Genomic DNA, 19,753 nt, shown 5'->3' with positions numbered 1-19,753 from the left:
ACAGAACTCGACAAATGTTGACGAAATGCTACCCATAAATAGATTTATGCATGAAAACACAAATTTTTGTATTTTTATTCTATTGTAAGATTTAAAAAAATGATAAAAATCATTGAATTTAGATACTTTATCATCGTTATTCATGGCATGCAACATGCAAACTTACTGTTATACTTCTCCCAAAGTTCATCGTCTGTTTTAGACTTTGAGTTTGAGGATGATGTTGAAGGAAGCGTGTCGTAGCCTTCTGCAGGCACAGTCATACATACAAGACACCACAAAGAGGGAGTGGGGGATACAAGGCAAATATCATGAAGGATACCATACCAAGTTTAAGAAGTCAACTCCAAAAGGCAGTAACTCTCTTATGATAGTTTTCAGACATTTGTAAGTAATCAAGATTTTTCAACCATGTTTTTTTCCAAATAGTTTTGTAGTTCATTAAATACTTTCGCTATTATCTTAGAGGAAGAGTTCACTAAATAGTGAACTTCATTTTTTTTTTTAAAGCTAGTTTGGAAAGAATATCTTCTGAGGTATTTATTTGTATTCTATCACTCTAAAGAACTATCCTCATAAATCTTGATTCTCAATTCATGACCTCATAATTTTGCAATGGTAATGATATTTATAGGACTACGTCATCTGATTTCCAGATTGAATGGTTTAATATCGCATACAGATTTAATGCCTTTTGGTATTAATTATAAATACAGATTTGATGCCTTTTGCGATCAATGTGACCATATGCAATTTTGGCATACATTAGCTGTTGCATGATGTGATCATTCTATCAAAGACACAGATCTCTGAAAATCAACTTTAATTAATGTAAAAAGCATCTTAGAATGAGACCTTGTATAAGAGCTAAGATTCCATCATTCAATAGCATGCATTTTTACATAGCCTTTCCTTCACAATTTATAAGGAATTTAAAAGTTACTATTGCTATTTTCATTTTAAAATAAATAATATATACCTGCCTTCTTCTTATATGGCAATCAATTTTTATTACCCGAACTGATATACTTTGAAAGGCAGAGTGGAAGGTAAGAGATTTAGCAAGCTACTGGCTCTAATCAGACAGCTGGCTTATAGCTAATTTAGAAAGCTTTCTTTCAAAGTTGTATGCAGTATCAGTTTTTCTTTTAATAAAAGTATCCATCGTTAACACTCATGTAGTTCTGAGCAGAATTTTTTTTATAATTCTTTTAAAATACGATGTTGGAACTTTGTTAACTTTGGTACTAAGATGCAGAGTGAAAACACTTTCAGTTTTTAACAGATAAGATATCTCTCAATTTTCAGGATGAAGTATGATGATGCATTTGATATATATATGATATCTATATAATACAGCAGATACTGACCATACAAAGACCTATGGCAAGCATGATCAATCAGACATTCATGTTCATTATGCAACGAGCCATGCAGCATCAAGCATTTATGCAGCTTTTTATGTCGAGATTTTCTGAAGTATCACATTCCCAAATCTACATGAGTATATATCTTATTAGTCCGGGTTATAATTGAGCAAGGTGCCACAAGAAAAAGGAGAAATTTTCATATAGTGCTTCTAGACCAGTTTTCTACGCTGAATATGAATATATGAGGTAACCAGGCTGTATCCTGAAAATTAACCCGTGAGGGCGCTTTTTTCAAAATGGCCGCCAAATTTTCAGAACATTTGAATTTTCGTACATAGATTTTGACATAAATATTCCATTGCCACAAAATTAGTGTCATATGAAAGACAAATAAATTTTATACAATTTGGTACTATTTATAGGGGATAAGTAGGTCATTTGGCTGAGATTTTAAGTAGAAAACTGCATTTTTTGTCATTTTTTCCCAAAAATTGAAAATTTTGCAAATACATGATTTTACATAATTCTGAGAAAAATGAATGAATTACCTTGAAATGTTCCAGAAAACTTTATTGACATACTATTATCATGTGGATGAAATTCCAACTCTGTATCATTCTTCTTAGCAAATTTATAAGGTATCAAACTTGAATACTTCAATTTCAGAAATGTCGCTTTTTGTATGCATTTCCATAGACTAATACGTATAACATGTACTGTACATGTATAATATGTATAATGAATAGTTTAATAAAATTTAAATGCAATTATCTCCGCTTTTTAACCACTTAGAGAGTTAAGAGTAGGCTTTTCTCTATCAGCTACATAAAACAAAATGTTGGCACATCGAGGCCTAACACTCTCATGGGGTGGGGGTGTCGAAGCCCCCCCCCCCACCCCCTTTGGCTATATCATGTTGTTGTATATTGCCTATTTATTGGAAAATCACTATTTTTTGAAGCACCCATTGAGGCAAAAGGCATTTCTGCTATACAGTACAGCCACTTTAATTACTTTGAAACCACTTGGAGAGGAAAAGAGTAAGCTTTGTCATGTTTGTTCTACCAGCTATATCAAAAGAAGTGGCACGTACATCGAAGCCAACCCCTCTCCGGGGGGGGGGGGAGGGCGCTGGGGAAGTCACCCCTCCCCCTTTTGCTTATTGCCAATGTATTTGGAAATTCACCATTTTGGACCCAACATTAAGGCAAAAAAGCGTTTGTGCTTATTAGTATTTTATTAATTTGAGAGAGTAGAGTTTGTTCTACCAGCTACATAAATAAGCGCTAGCACATCGAACCCTAGCCCTCTCTGGGGCTGTCTAAGTCACCCCCTCCTCTATATCATGTATGTTGCCTATTTATTGGAAATTTCACCATTTTGGATCACCCATTGAGGCATAAGGGCGTTTCTATATCATACAGCCAATTTTATTTTCTTGCAATTACTTTGAGAGAAAAGCGTAGGCTTTGCTCTATCAGCTACAAATTATTAAGAAGCGCTGGCACATCGAAAAATATCCCTCTCAGGGGCTGTCTAAGTCAACCCCTCCCCCTCTATATCATGTATATTGCCTATTTATTGGAAATTACACCATTTTGAATCACCCATTGAGGCAAAAGTGCGTTTCTACTATATAGCCAATTTCATTTTCTTGCAATGACTTGGAGAGGAAAGAGTAGGCTTTGCTCTATCAGCTGCATATAAACAAGTGCTGGCAAAGAAAAGCCTACCCCTTCCGGGATGCTGTAGAAATCACCCCATCCCTTTTGCATTATAGCATATTTATTGAAAAATTCACCATTTTGGAGCCCCCATTTAGGCAAAAAGGCGTTTCTGATATAGTTCTGCCACTTTTACTGCCTTGAAACCACTTAGGGAGGAAAGAATAGGATTTGCTTTATCAGCCACATATAAAGAAGTGCTGGCAAATAAAAGCCTACCCCCTCCGGGAGGCTGTTGAAATCACCCCACCCCTTTTGCATTATTGCCTATTTATTGGAAAATTCACCATTTTGGAGCCCCCATTTAGGCAAAAAGGCATTTCTGATATAGTTCTGCCACTATTACTGCCTTGAAACCACTTAGGGAGTAAAGAATAGGTTTTGCTTTATCATGTACATAAAAAGATGTGCTGGCAAATAAAAGCCTACTCCCTTTAGGGGACTGTCGAAATTACCCCCCCCCCCCCCTTGAAATTCACCATTTTGGAGCCTCCATTGAGGAAAAAAGGCGTTTCTGATATATAGTTCTGCCACTTTTAAATCCTTGAAACCATTTAGGGAGGAAAGAATAGGTTTTGCTTTATCAGCCACATATAAAGAAGTGCAGGCAAACAGCAGGAGGCTGTCGAAATCACCCATCCCTTTTGCATTATTGCCTATTTATTGAAAAAATCACCACTTTGGAGCCCCCATCGGGACAGATTGTCATTTCTGATTATGTTTCTGCCTTTTTTCACCCTTGAAAACTCTTGGAGAGAAAAAATAGGCTTTGCTTTAACAGCTACATATAAAGACATGCTCGCAAATAAAAGCCTATCCCCATCAGAGGGCTGTTGAAATCACCCTACCCCTTTTTCATTATTGCTTATTTATTGGAAAATTCACCATTTTGGAGCCCCCATTGAGGCAAAAAGGCGGTTCTGATATATAGTTCTACCACTATTACCGCCTTGAAACTACTTGGAGAGGAAAGAGTAGGCTTTCCTCTAACAGCTACATATAAAGAAGTGGCTCTACTATATACATGTACCAGAAACACTTTTTTGCCTCAATGGGGCTCCAAAATGGCGAGTTTTCCAATGAATTGGAAAAAATCGTAAAAAAGGTGGGGTAACATCTATATAGTCCCCTGAAGTGGGTCAGGTTTCGATATGGCAGCAATTCGTTATATATAGCTAAAAGATGGGAACCTACTCTTTCCTCTCCAAGTGGTTTCAAGAAAATGAAATTGGGTGTTTTATACAGCAGAAGTGCATATCGCCTCAATGGGGGCTCAAAAATTGTGAATTTTCAAATAATTAGGCAATAATGCAAGAGGGGTGGGGTGATTTGACAGCCGCCAAGATAGGTAAGCTTCAATGTGCCAGCACTTCTTTGTAGAGCAAAGCATATTCTTTCCTCCTTAATTGGTTTCAAGGCAGTAAAAGTGGCAGAACTTTATATCAGAGATGTCTTTTTACCTCAATGGGGGCTCAAAAAAGGTGAATTTCCAATAAATAGGTAATAACGCAAAGGGGTGAGGGGGTGATTTCGACAGCCCCCAGAAGGGGGTAGGCTTTTATTTGCCAGCACAAAATTATGTAGCTGATAGAGCAAAGCCTATTCTTTCCTCTCTAAGTGGTTTCAAGGCAATAAAAGTGGCAGAACTATATATCAGAGACGCCTTTTTGCTTCAATGGGGGCTCCAAAATGGTGACTTTTCAACAAATAGCCAAAAACCGAAAATTAGTGGGGTAACTTCTATAGCCGCTTGAAGGAGATACGCTTTGATTTGCCAACACTTCTTTATATGTAGCTGATAGAGCAAAGCCTACTCTTTCCTCTCCAAGTCATTGCTAGAAAAGAAATTTGCTGTACTATATAGTAGAAACGCCCTTTGCCTCAATGGGTGATGCAAATTGTGACTGTCCAATAGATAGTCAATTACCGAAAATTGGTGGGGTAAATTCTACAGCCCCCTAAACATTCTGAAGGGGATAGGCTTTGATTTGCCAACACTTCTTGATATGTAGCTGATAGAGCAAATCCTGATCTTTCCTCTCCAAGTCATTGCAAGAAAATAAAATTGGCTGTACTATATAGTAGGAACGCGCTTTTGCCTGAATGGGTGATCCAAAATGGTGAAATATCCAATAAATTGGCAATATACATGATATAGAGGGGGGGTGACTTAGACAGCCCATGAGAGGGCTAGGGTTCAATGTGCCAGTGCTTATTTATATGTAGCTGGTAGAACAAACTCTACTCTTTCCTCTCTAAGTGGTTTCGAATCAATAAAATGGGGTGTACAACAAAGCACAAACGATTTTTGGCCTCAATGTTGGGTCCAAAATTGTGAATTTTCAAATAAATTGGCAATATTAAGCAAACCCCCCCCCCCCCCTCGAGAGGGGTAGGCTTCGATGTGCCACTTTGTATGTAGCTGGTAGAACAAAGCCTATATACTCTTTCCTCTCCAAGTGGTTTCAAAGCAATCAAAGTGACTGTACTGTATAGCAGAAATGCCTGTTTTTGCTTCAATGGGTGCTCCAAAAAACAGAGATTTTTCCAACAAATAGGCAATATACAACAACATGATATAGCAAAGGGCAAGGGGGGGGGGTGACTTCGACACCCCCACCCCATGAGAGGGTCAGGCCTTGATGTGCCAACATTTTGTTTAATGTAGCTGATAGAGAAAAGCCTACTCTTAACTCTCCAAGTGGTTAAAAAGCGGAGATAATTGCATTTAAATTTTATTAAACTATACATTATACATATTATACATGTACAGTTACAGTACATGTTATACGTATTAGTCTATGGAAATGCATACAAAAAGCGACATTTCTGAAATTGAAGTATTCAAGTTTGATACCTTATAAATTTGCTAAGAAGAATGATACAGAGTTGGAATTTCATCCACATGATAATAGTATATCAATAAAGTTTTCTGGAACATTTCAAGGTAATTCATTCATTTTTCTCAGAATTATGTAAAATCATGTATTTGCAAAATTTTCAATTTTTGGGAAAAAATGACAAAAAATGCAGTTTTCTACTTAAAATCTCAGCCAAATGACCTACTTATCCCCTATAAATAGTACCAAATTGTATAAAATTTATTTGTCTTTCATATGACACTAATTTTGTGGCAATGGAATATTTATGTCAAAATCTATGTACGAAAATTCAAATGTTCTGAAAATTTGGCGGCCATTTTGAAAAAAGCGCCCTCACAGGTTAATTTTCAGGATACAGCCTGGTTACCTCATATATTCATATTCAGCGTAAAAAACTGGTCTAGAAGCACTATATGAAAATTTCTCCTTTTTCTTGTGGCACCTTGCTCAATTATAACCCGGACTATATATATTTCAGCATAAAACATATATATTAATGATATGATTAAATATAAAGAGCTCAATTCAAATGTATAAACTGGAGCTTTCTAATTTAAAAAAATAGTGTCCTTCAATCAGAATTACAATTTAATAAGGCCAAAAACTTAAAAATAACCCTTTTATCACCCAGATTCCCAAGATAGACAAAGAATTACATGATTTAAGATGTAAAAATCTGTTCCATGATTCAATATGTATTTTGCACCTAGATGGAATAAATAATCCAATTATTCTTCATTGTTTTTGGGGTCTTTGTTAACAAGAAATAATCAAATGGGATTTTTAAGTTGCAACCCCAACCAAGTTGCCTACTTTCCTCTATTTCTCTACCCATAATGCACCGAGAGCTGTTTCTCAGAAACTGTCAGAAAGCTGAATTCTTAGACATCTCACCAACAGATGACGCAGCATAATTCATTTGACAGGTATCAAGCATGTAGCTGATGTGATGTCCAAGAACTCAGTATATCATCTTTGAGAAACAAGGCCCTATCATCTATAAAGCATTTGCATGCAGGTTGCTAGTCTTCATACCAGACTGCTTACCATCAAATTGCCACGAGGGCTTAATTATTGTACTTGACTGTTTAGAAGATGAAGAGGCTGCTAGCATAGCAACAGATGATCATGAAAGACGAAGAAACAAGGAATGGATACTCAGATGATTCAATGCATGTGCCACAAATGAAGTATGACATATCTTAGAAGAAATTTCTGACCATTTATACCAATGAGTAACATGAAGTAATGATCTAATTTCATTATCATGGTATGCTTATATTCAAGCATGACAATGAAATGAAAGAAGACAGGAAGACAAGAATTGAGTACAAAGATGAAACAGAGCGTAAAGAATGTCTCACAACGCCTAAACTTCATTCAACTCATAATATGGATTATAAGCATGAAGCAATTTTTTTTTTATTAATGACATTCCATAGGATTTCATCTTTTGAAAATGAACTAATACTTCATGGAAGTTGTTACAATGGTTGAAGTATATCCAAAGAATTTGGTGCTCTATTATAACCATTAAAGTCTGAATTAAGAAAATAATGAACAAGATTGTAGAACAATTCTACTGATGCACAAGGATAATTTTTTTTAAATTATACTGATTTTCATATATAACTGAGTAATGATTCCACCAAGATGGCTGTAAGAACCATAGTTTTGCAAAATCACCACAAGTTCCAATACCATAGACATCATATCAAACAATGGACTTCATTTAGGATCTGACTGAATTTAAATGAGATAAGATAAAGTTTTGTAATGATTATGTTAAACTTTGTATTGGTATAAAGTGGTATTAATTATTATCTATGATACTGAGAGAAGGGGTGGGGTGAGATGAAGAACACCCCCCTCCCCTCTCAATAACTTTACAACCTCATTTATATTTTTAGCAGGTGGCATGGATGGAAAAGTCATTAAAATTTGAAATTCCAAGGTAGAAGAGGCAAGATTCAAAATCTATATTTTCTGAAAAAATACTGAAATTCAGCATTTGCTGGCAACAAATGAAATGAAATAGAATGAAATGAGGACAAATGAGACTTACTGCTGCTGGTAGTTGAGCTCCTGTCTTTAGATGCATCGCCTGATGAAAGGAGGGCCATTATATCATTCTCAGGTTCTAGATATAAACAGAAAAGGGAAAATATGGAAATATGCATATATCTCATAAAATAGAAGGGTTTATCAACAATATCACGATATAAGTAACTGAAAATAAGGTGATAAAGCCTGGCTTAAAAAGTAAAAAAATATATAATTCTAACATTTATCAAGAATGATAAAAATTATTGTTGCTATATATTTTACATTTTTCAACACAATACATTTAAGCAGTACTAACAATTAGTGAATGCTTACAATAAGAATTTGTTGCTTCATTTGTTTTTTTAAGGAATTTAGATAAAACAGCAAAAAAAGAACATAATACTAGAACAAACTTTTAATAACTTGCCAATGCTTCTTAATGAAATATTGTAACATTGATTAACCATAGCAAAGTAGATTCATTACAAAATATGAATACCAAAACAAATAGATAAAATCAATTAATGAATCCATCAATTTCTGGAATGAAAAAAATAACAATAAAAATTCCACTTTATTTATGGAACAGTGAACCTTATAACATAATCCACAAATCTCTCTCTTACACCCTGCTCATGCTTGACTTACCAATCATGTGATATCTTGATGTAATTTTTTTTTTAATTAGCAGATACTAATAACAATCAGTACAATACAAAGTTATTCAGTAAAATCATTATTATTCTACATGCATGTTTTAGAGTGAAAACATTCCATAGTGTTACCACGACTAAATACACAACAGCATGCACCCATCTGAAAATATTGACAAATGTGTATCTGTATTCAGAAACCACTTTGCATTGCAATCGTGAATGAAAACATACAAGGTTTTCATTAAAAAGTTCCATTTTTAGTCATACTGATGTAAATAAACACTTAACTAAGTATGAACTTTTTGGAAGGAAAAAAAGAAAGATGTATAAATGTACATGTCTGAAAGTGATAGAACACTGACCAAACAACCCACTCATATCTTACAAATAAATTAAGTTGCCAAATTATAAGGAAAAACATCTTTATTCAAAATTGTTTCCCATCATAAAAAGTAATCATTCACATTATGAAGATTAATAGAAGAATAAATGCAGAAAAATAAAAAATTATAAAGAAAAAGGGATAGACAGATAATAATTCTCAATCCTGAGAATTGAGTGATAACACCTCTGATGGTGAAACTGAATGATGATTGATGAAATTGAATGATTGATGAATAATTGCATTATTTCACTCACGTGGTTGACAAATAAGATTGCTCAGGTGTTCAATGAACAGAGAATCAGTCTCTTCTCTCAGTTTAAGACTAGAACGTCGTCTAGTCATGTCTATACGATTGTCATCTATTTCATCATTGTCTGCCTCATAGTCGGTGTCAGAGTTGAGTTCATCGTCAGAAGCGGGTTGGATAATAATCAATGGATCACTAACTGAAATATTGCCTGAATCAATATTGTTATGTGTAATTGGTTGTGATTGGTCAGTTTCATCTGGAGTCATAAAATGTACATGCTTCTGGATTTGGTGTGTGTGATACTCTTCAAAATTGATAAGGTCAAAATGGGAATCGTGATCAATGTTTAGCAATGTATCAGATATTGTTGAGATATCAAAACAAGTTTGTAATTGTTTCATATCATCTAAAGGCGAATAATCCTTCTTGTGAGCCGTTATGTTGACCTCGGGGTATTTGCTAATGAATGTCCAGAAATCGGGGTCTATAAGGTTGCAGTCCGGGTAATCATTTGACTCTATAATAATTTGTGATTGGTCAATTTCATCTCCACTTGAAAAATGGACAAGTCCTCTTCTATTATGAGATGTGGAAGACTGTTGGTTTCCTACATTGGTCTCTGTATTACAGTTCATTACTTGCAAGGAATCAAGCATTGTAATATTGCTGTCAGGGTCAAAGTCTGCATCTAATGAGGTTCGTGATTGGTCAATTTCATCTCGATACACAAAGTGAACACGTTCTTTCCTTTTGTGTGCATGGAATGCTTTTGAATGAAGAGGGGTGAAAGTAGAGAGGAAAAAAATATACAAAATCTTTTATTGGACAATTCATCACTGGGAACCTTTATTTAAAATATAATCCAAGAGGATTTGAATAAAAAGATTACATTATTCGAAGTGAAGTAAAGTAGGCTAAAACAGTTCTCGATAAGCACATCTATGGTAGATGTGAACTTGCCAAATATTGGAATAATGAGAATACACATATTTCATGTTGATATTACTGTATATACCCAAAGTTTGAAGCTTTTAGTAAGCAATTGAACATTTTTCACATTTTGAAACTTTAGAATACGATAAGTTGTAAAGTAACAACTTTCCCCTATATCTACATGGTGGTGCCAGCTTCACTGGATACCTTCCTAATGGGAAACTCTTTAAGAGGACAATTCACCCAGCTTGAGAGTTGTCCACAATGACTGTAATGACCACAATGGAATCATACTAAAATATTCTGGTCGTTATCAGCAGAGGGATTGTACAAGTTGCAACACTGAACCAGTAAGTGAATATTGTCAAGATAGCTTGAAGGTTTACAGAAATACATGCAGAAACTTACATACAATGGTTATCATGAACTTGTTAGAAACTAGTAAATGTTCACAACAATTTTCTTAAGAATACGGAGCATACCTGTATTCAACAATATCCAAATATCAAAAATACAAGATATACACACTGGCAAATATTCATAATGAAATAATTATCCACTTTTTCATGACTTCACAGGGAAAAGGGATGCAAAGTTATCAAGTGAAATAGGATAAAATGGAAGAACCGTGATGTTAAAACCCATGCAGTGCTGTATCCCGTCAATTCTAGAGTAAGTTAGTACAAACTGGGAGAAAAAACATGTCTCATTCAAGTTAATACAGTTATTATAATGACCTGGAAAAGTGTAAAATCATTATGGAATAAGAATCATATTAAAAGTATTAAAGTTTATCATGCAGTACATGACACTTGTAAAATCACAATTATTATCAACAATTCATGTGAGAGTTCACACTGAACATGCGATTCAACGCAAGTTATCTCAACACGTGACATGCTCTCCTACCCTTCTTGGTTGTCGTAGGGGACTTCGTTGTCGGCGACTTGACAGACTCGATGGAGGTCGAGCGACGGTACGATCGAGGAGTGACGTTTTGGCTATACGATGACGAGGGGGAGGAGGGGGAAGTGGGGGATCGTGGTACACTGACCACGGATGTAGTGTCTCCTATATTTAGGGTATTGGTCAATGGGGTAGGAGGCAAATAATGAATATCAGTATATGTACATATAAACTTGTTGTCCAGACGGTTTCAAGAAGTTATGCTTGAAAAAAAAGGAAAAATGTTTTCTAATAGTCTTCATGTTCAATGTTATTAATAACTTTTAGCGATATATATTGCGAAGAGTCGTAAAATCTTTGAAATTCATTCAAATAGAACACTATACATAATATTTCTGTGAACATTTAACATACAATTACTTGTGAATACAAATTAGAATGTATAACTCACTAATCATTTTAAAAGATCACAAGCCTACTTAACCCAATCAGTATCATAAGTGGATATTTCATTAGTGAATTTATAATATTCTTCATGTCCATGTAGATTTTATTCAAATGATTTTTTTTTTTATTCTTTCATGTTGAGAAGTATACATTGCTTGACTTTCAGAAAACAACCCTCAAGTTATTTCTGCCCTGAAAATGTTAACATTCATGCATGGTCATTCCGTTCATAGCAGGTGCATAAAAGAATCAGCTCATCTTATAAGACAGTGATATAAACATTCCTGCATACCCAATCTCGATAGCCTGTCACTCCTGTACGAGGAATAGGAAGATGACGGCTGATCGGTGGACGCTGAACGTCGCACCGAATCTCGGCTGCTCGAGTACGGCGTGTAACTACTCGTCCTGTCTTCATCGATTGAAGGTTCGGCTTTTCGTCAGAAGCAGTTAGAAGAGCGAGAAAAACATGCAGTTCAAGATGCATTAAACAACCATAAGCATATTTCATGAACCTCTTTTTTTTTTTTTACTCGTAACTATCATTGCAGTTTTGTATAAAATTCCCGGATATATTTGCTCATTCAACACTACAGTATCAGCTCATGATACTTGTCTTTATTGAGACATTCCCAGTATTCAAATTAATATAGGCCTATCATTTCTGACAACCATTTTCTATGCACATTCTCTTTGCAAAAATTGATGGATAGTTTCTTTAATGGTGAGAAGTGTCAACAATCATGTGCTTTGTCTACAATTGAGACAAGACTAATATCTACTGCTATTCAACGGTGCTGATTCTAATTCTACATTGGTTAGTATGCTCCTATTTCTACAACATTGTTACTGACCAACCATGCAGTGTAGTGTTGTGCAAATTTGGATTTTCATCAAAGAATTTGATTCACAAATCCTGATTGTATTTCAACTGATGGAAGACAACCGCTGATTTTAAAACAGTACATTCAGCTTGATATTTATTCAACAGAGTACTTCATCTATCAAGTCGAATCAATTCATGTATACAGTATATGTTTTGTGGATATGATTATTCATTAAAAACTCTTCTGCTTCATATATAGAGCTCTTTCAAACTTATAAACAAAATAATTATATCGTGTTAGAACATTGCCAGTTTCCAGCCATTTTAATATAGTGCCGTGTTGATTACAAGCAGATAGCATAAGTGTACATCCAGTTTTATGAGTTCATACTTCATTCCCATATCCCCCTCAATCAAAAATGAAAATATAAATCTACTTAATGAACTTTAAAAAAAAGATGTTAGATGCCCACCAGGTCGGGATGATACACTGCTCTTCCTTGAAGAAGGCTCGTACGACGACGACGAACGACGGTATTCACGGTTTGATCGGGAATAGGAGGAGTCTAAATATTGGATGAGAGTTATTTAGTAAGCCAGTTACATACACATTCATAGAATCATACATAATAGAGATTAATACTTTTCTGAATTAAGAAAGTAAAAATAAAATGAAATAAAATAGAAAATAGAAAAGTGAAAGAATTCAATGACTTGTATGATATGAATTTGAAAAAGATTGCTTAAATCATCAGAAGATACATGTCTTCACTTTGTAAGAGTTCATACTGAAAAGTCTGATCTCACTCAAAAGTAAGCACAGTAAAATAGAATGTACATGATAAATGATTACAGATGGAAGATTCAAATATTCTACATTCCTATGAAAGTAGAACAGAAGTCAGGAGTCAAATTTTAAAGACTCAAGATATTCACCCTAGAACAATCAAAATGGTTGAGGAGAAAAACAAGAACAATCGACTCATTTCTGCTAACGGCTATAAAACTGTGATCTACTTTTAATATTTTCATTATCAAGAGTGATAATTGTGATGTCTAATAATGCACTGAATGTAACTTTATTCATCAAGATACAAAAGAGCACACACAACATGCACTCATACCACTTGTTGAACTGGAGCTGTATTTATCCCTATCCGTCCCCCTGTCTGTACCCCTCTCTGCCCGCCTATCGGTATAACTATTCTCCGAGCTCCTGTTTCTGGTAGAACTATCTGTCCTCCCATCACCGTAACTCCTCTCCGTACCCCTGGAGCTGGAGCGAGGGGTGGTGGAGGAAGTGTAAGAGGTAGATGGGGGTGTAGAGGTTACCCCTGTAGGGGGCTTGGAGGTAACGGATGAGCTCCTGGTGGTTACAGGGTGCTTCTGTCTTGGGAGTGTGGCATATGGGGAACTGGCTAGCTCTCCCGGGCAGTAAGGGATCCCTGTTTGGGGTAGGCAGGGTATGGGAGGTTGGAGTACAATTTGGCGGTAAAAGGGGAAAGGGGATTAATAACAAGGGATGGGGATAAAGATTAAATGTAACAGATGAGATTAAGTTACGATGCAGAGTCAGGCAGGAGAGGAAACGTTGAGTGAATTGAAGTGGGGAAAAGAAAATAAAAGGATTGTTAAAAGTAAAATGGCATTTTTATTCCTGGAGTACTGATTTATCATATTCATTGCAAATTAAGCACACATAAAAAGAATCAGCTCTCCCATCAATTTGGGCCGGCGTGGCTTGGAATGAATATAAATTATTATAAAAAATGTTGGTAAACAAACAATATAGAGAATTGTAACATTTTACAATTAATACCAAAAAAATATGCATTGTTATCTTTCTTATATCTTTCATACACGTACATAAACGATTCTCTGATTTTATAACTAAAATCTACTTACTTTCCTCATTCACATATGAAATTTGAAATATATAAATAAAACAGAGCAAATGTAAACAATTGCTCTCCAAATATTTAAATGCAGACATGGTTGTAAAACATAGAAATGATACAATCAGGACACCATGCACTTGAGAACTAACACCAACACACTGCAAATGAATTGACAAAAATATCAATGAATGAAATAAATCATTTTATTTGGAAAAATCTGATAAAAAACACATTCAACAACAGTCTATAAACTAATAATTATTTTTTTGTAATATATACAGAAGATGGTAATAAATCAACCACAAGATGTCAAGGATTCCATGCAGGCACTTCAGAAGACTTTGTGATCGGTCCTTCTGCGTTGACAAGTATCAAGTTTTGTTCTGCAAACTGCCGTTGAATGAAACAAATTACCGGTACTTTATCAACATTGGTAACTGCAACAAAACCATGCATTCTAACCACTCGAACATCTACTGCAAGTCAAACATCTGCCAACTAATGACTGGATATTCAGAATTACTCTCGGCAGCAACCATCACAAATGTATCTAAAATATCTGGACTGATCATTTAATACTAAATCAGAAGCTAGAACTCCACAACAAAGTGAGACTAACAAATCGACTTGCTATGAGGGATTTCATATAAAATTTCATATAAAATCCATGAAAACTGCAAAAACCAAGACATTAAGAAATCAGGCATAACCACACTACAGCAACCTGTCCATAACTCACATGTAGAGGGCAGCAGACCCCAATGTGTCCTCCGCAAGATGGGTTCAGGGTTAGCCAGGCGAGCCCATTCTAGAAAGGGTTTCAGGGGGTACAGTCGTGAGGATTGTGGCGTATACGAAGATAGTGCACATAAGTGATTACATACCACCTCACCGAAGAGGTGGCCGTGTATTGTGAGTGGTTTTCCAATAAACAAAGTAGAGTTGTATTCAGTAATAGGGAAAGGGACATACACAACTTGGTACAACAAAAAGAATGATAACTTGAAATAAAATTTACTTGTGGTGCTCATGAACATTGCAGAAAGAGGTACAGAAAAAAAATATATAATTTCATTCTTGTGCCAAACAAAAGAATGTGTTAATGTAAGAAATTGATTTACAAACAGATGATAAACTCTCGAGGGTTTGCATACAACATAAATCAATGGGATACATACAAAAGGGAATCCTTCATAAGAGTGCATAGATAGAACCGGAGGGGCACCTTCAGTATGACACAAACCTCCATTGTCCAAGCCTGCGCTTCTGTCACCTTTTATCTTATTGCATATTAATTTATACATATACTACATCTTGTACACATTAATGCTGTAAAGTATAGGTTGTAAATGTATTTTTCCTTTCTGAAAATGATTATTTATAAGACTTTTTTCTTATAAAAGTATTGTCTTTCATAGTTTGACACTGAATAAAGGACTTAACAACACTGGAATGACAGCATATAATAACTTACTGTCAGCACTAGTATCTCCATAGAGAATGGATGATGAGTCAGCTATAGGGAGGAATGAAAGATTGAAAATATGAGCAGAAGAAAGAAAATACATTAGCAGAGCAGACAAAAAAAATATATATATTGGCCTAAAGATCTTACATTAACAGAGAATGTAAAAAATTGTATTTTGTATTGGAGATGTAGAGAGCAACTTCGAAGGAAAGTGACTCTTAAATAGTCTTCATTAAACTCACATTATTTGATAATAAATATCATTTCAAAGCAAGGTCATTCAAAATTAGAAAAGAATAGAAATAGAATTATTGAACTTGTATTTGAATGCCCACATTAATGTTCCACTATTCTGTGAATCAAACAACTAATTGGATATTTCATGTTCATAGAATGCAACTCTTTAATGAAAATAAAACTTACAATTGATATTCTCACTTGACATTCCCCACAAACCTTGAAGAAAAAAGAAATAAGAATTATTAACAATGATTTTTTTGAGAGAAGACTAATCATTAAGGCAAAAAAAAATCCTCTTCTTCACTTCCAAACTCCAAGCAGAGCAGATGAGTGTACAGATCAAATAAATGCATATAATGTATGAACATCAGGGTCAAATCCATGCTTGAATTAAATACTTATAACTTAGAACTAAATTTATGTCAACCATATATGATAAAGGTAATATTTAACCATGCTTATATGAAATCTTTGATAAATGGTAATGGCTATTGAGGTCATGTATAATGACAAGATTAAACAGTGGAAATAGCATCATTGAATAAATACATGGCTTTATTTCAAAGGGAATGGGCTTGGGAAGGGAAATGGATCATGATTAAATCATTTTGCATCGCTTATGAATTTTCTTACTCTATTTGACATAATTGATTTCCTTTCCATCAAAATAAATCGAGGTCTCTCTCGCAAACATCTGGAACAGAAACAGTTTCCGATTGTGGTTTTGAAATAAGAACTCACTTTTAGGCTTTTCCTTGACAGTAACATCTTCTTCAGAGGTTGAGGTCTCATCTCCTTCATCCTCCTCCTCATCCTCATCATCTTCCTCATCTGGAGTTGGTCCACTCTGGCTACCACTCCTAAGGATCATCAGCAGATCATCCATGTTTTTGTTCTTCTGGGTGTGACGTCTGAAAAGCTCTGGTTCCTTGTCGACTTCCTCAAGGGTCTCTTCACATTTGGTCGAGTACTCATCCTTGTTCTTGTCTTCTTCCTCCTCTTCTTCTTCTTCCTCCTCTTCTTCTTCTTCCTCCTCCTCTCCCTCTCCCACCTCTTCCGCATTCTCCTCTTCTTCCTCCTCTTCATCATACATCTCATCAAGGTTCTGTCCACAGATTTCACAGATGTGTCCCTTCACTTCTTCTTCTTCCTCCTCTTCTGCATCGCTTGTAGCATCCAAGCCACCCTTCAAGAATGCCATGATGTCTTCCTCTTTATCAATCTTCTTCTCTTCAACATCTTTTTTCTTCTTCCTTGGCCAAGTGCCAAAATCAGTCTCATCCTTCCCTTTCTTCTTCTCTCCTCCCTTTCCATTCTTACGCTCCATCGTCCCATTTTTCGTGTGTTCCCCGGGACACCTGTGTTTGTGATCTTTGGTCTTGAAGTTCCTTGGTAATGAAACACCTCCTGTCAGCAGCGTCATCAAGTCATCTTCCTTCTCATTGGCAAATATTTTATTATTCATGGTTCTCTGCGACCTTCCCCTTCCTTTGCCTTTGAGGCTTCCATTCTCAATCTTGTCATTCTCCTGCCCTTTCTCTTTACCATCCTCCCTATTCAACTTGTTTTTCTTCTTAACCTCGCCATTAAGCTTCAGCCCATCATTGGTTTGGTCTTTTAGATTCTCCTTCTGTTTAGTCTCATCCTTCCTTGATTCTTCAGCAGATTTGTCACTTGTTTCATCAGGTTTGATATCATTGGTTTCCTCCACAATCTGTTCTTCCTCCTTAGTGATGCTCACCATGGCCTTGATGCTTCTTCGCCTCTCAACAGGCTTCTTTGACGATCCCCCTTTAGAACCATTACTCTTCTCCACTTTGGTCTCATTCTCTTTTTCTACATTCCTCATCTCTATATCCTTTCCAGCAGCATCAACATTCTGTTCATTCGTTGGTCTCTTCAAAGTAATGCTTGCTGCATCCTCCGTCATTTCGGCAGCTTTCTCTTCTACCCTTTCATTAGCAGGACTGTCCGTTTCTCTTGGTCTACCAGATGTTTGCTTTGGATCCTCTAGTTCTTTTGTTTCTTCAGGTTTAGCAGCCTTACGAGTCCTTGTAACCACCACTGAGTGGTTCAGTTCACTGCCATTCTCAACCGATCCTCTAGAGTTTGTATCCTCATTTTTCGGCCCCGACGATGACCCTCCTCGGAGCAACGCCATGATGTCATCCCCATCGTCCTCATCCTTCTTCTTCTGCCGTGGATTCTGTGCATTCCTCTCGTACTGTTTCCGCCTCCTTGCAGGGGAGGGCCAGGTTCCATGGTTCTCATCCTCCCCATTCTCTTTGCCTGATTCCGCCTTCATCACCGGCCTCAGACGATCTTGAGAGGATGGAATGGAAGATGAATGAATACCATGATGAAATGAGACTGGGGTGTGGGGTAGTGAAGTGAACTGAAGGAACCACTGCACACCATGCTTCCATTACAATGTGACTCAAAAGTAAACTATATTCCAAACAAGCACTGGATAGCAATATCATCCAACAAGTGACTATTCTTCATGCTTAATGATCTAAGATTTCAAAATTTATACAGAAAATCATGGCACACTGTTCAAACTTATCAACTTGTACAACGTAAATGAACTATACTACCACCCCAGGCACAATATTTCAGTGTGGTTAACCATTTACAAGTACATACTGAATAAACAACAATAACGTAAATCTAAATTATTAGATTTATAATGACATGTTTTAGTATTGATGAACTCTTCAGTGTCTATCTAACAGAATACTAGTTCATGTTAGTTCTTCTTTAATAATAATCTCTCCCTAATACAGATGAACAAAAAACTTAAGTTCTATTCTTTATCATCATGCATTTAATTTGTCAGATTATACTTCACCTCAAAGTGAAGAAAAAAATTAAGTAATTAAAGTACAAGGTGAAAAATTATGCCATATGTGGTATAAAATATGTATATATGAAACACACCATGCAAGGTACCAGAACCAAGGAATGTCACAGAAATTTCATGATTTTTTTTTAATGAAATTTGCTCTAAAAAGTGTTTTTTTTTTAATATAAAGTTTCATCTGTATATAAAATTCAAATTTTGACCGTGATTTGAGTTTGAGGTCCAATTCCTGCATCCTGCACCACATGAACACACATTTAATACCTCCACCAGAGCTGTCATCCTTTGGGTTGTCATGGCAACTTATATCTTCCAGTGGGGATTCCTCCTGATCTACATTAATTTCTCCATCTTCATCTTTAATTCCTCTCTCTGCATCAATATTTTGGTCTTCAGTTTTGTCATCTTCATCATCATCTTCACTGTCATCATTGTACTCCTCTTCAACATCATCTGCCTCTTCAACTTTATCTTTATTATCTTCTCCCTCTTCATGAAGAGGATGCGTAACTTCATCCTTATGATCATCATCAGATGAATCCTGCTCAAGATTATCTTCATCCTCTTTAGGACTATCTTCTTTATTTTCTTTGTTGCCATGACAACTACCAGGATCACACTTCTGGTGATCAGTTCCCTTTTCCTGACTCTCCCCTTCCATGCTCTCTACGTGCTCTACTGCATTCTGGGTAATATGCTGGTCATCGGGTGACCATGGCGGTTTGGAAGCGTGGCCATCTGTTGAACTTGTTGCCAAGACGACAGAAGGTGACATTGGTCCACGCATAACAAAATCACAATCATCATTAGCATTGCTGTCATCTGCGCAACCAATTCAATTCAAATAAAGAAATAAACA

The 19,753-nt window shown here is 35.8% G+C and overlaps 1 protein-coding gene across 1 annotated transcript in view; it reads right to left on the bottom strand.

Moving 5' to 3' along the window:
* Positions 1-19,753, bottom strand: part of LOC129278099 (FH1/FH2 domain-containing protein 3-like) — a 96,500-nt gene that overhangs the window by 40,065 nt on the left and 36,682 nt on the right. The window contains exons 11-22 of the mRNA XM_064095682.1: positions 19,159-19,716; positions 16,773-18,353; positions 16,215-16,247; positions 15,798-15,839; positions 15,063-15,131; positions 13,550-13,870; positions 12,899-12,991; positions 11,892-12,032; positions 11,156-11,317; positions 8,042-8,116; positions 7,024-7,083; positions 167-247 (exon numbers count right to left, since the gene is read on the bottom strand). Coding sequence (XP_063951752.1) covers positions 167-247; positions 7,024-7,083; positions 8,042-8,116; positions 11,156-11,317; positions 11,892-12,032; positions 12,899-12,991; positions 13,550-13,870; positions 15,063-15,131; positions 15,798-15,839; positions 16,215-16,247; positions 16,773-18,353; positions 19,159-19,716 — 3,216 coding nt within the window. The remainder of the gene's footprint in view (positions 1-166; positions 248-7,023; positions 7,084-8,041; positions 8,117-11,155; positions 11,318-11,891; positions 12,033-12,898; positions 12,992-13,549; positions 13,871-15,062; positions 15,132-15,797; positions 15,840-16,214; positions 16,248-16,772; positions 18,354-19,158; positions 19,717-19,753) is intronic.

Source organism: Lytechinus pictus, chromosome 2, assembly GCF_037042905.1.
Source record: "Lytechinus pictus isolate F3 Inbred chromosome 2, Lp3.0, whole genome shotgun sequence".
Classification (NCBI taxonomy): domain Eukaryota; kingdom Metazoa; phylum Echinodermata; class Echinoidea; order Temnopleuroida; family Toxopneustidae; genus Lytechinus; species Lytechinus pictus.
This window is presented reverse-complemented; position numbering and strand designations above follow the sequence as displayed.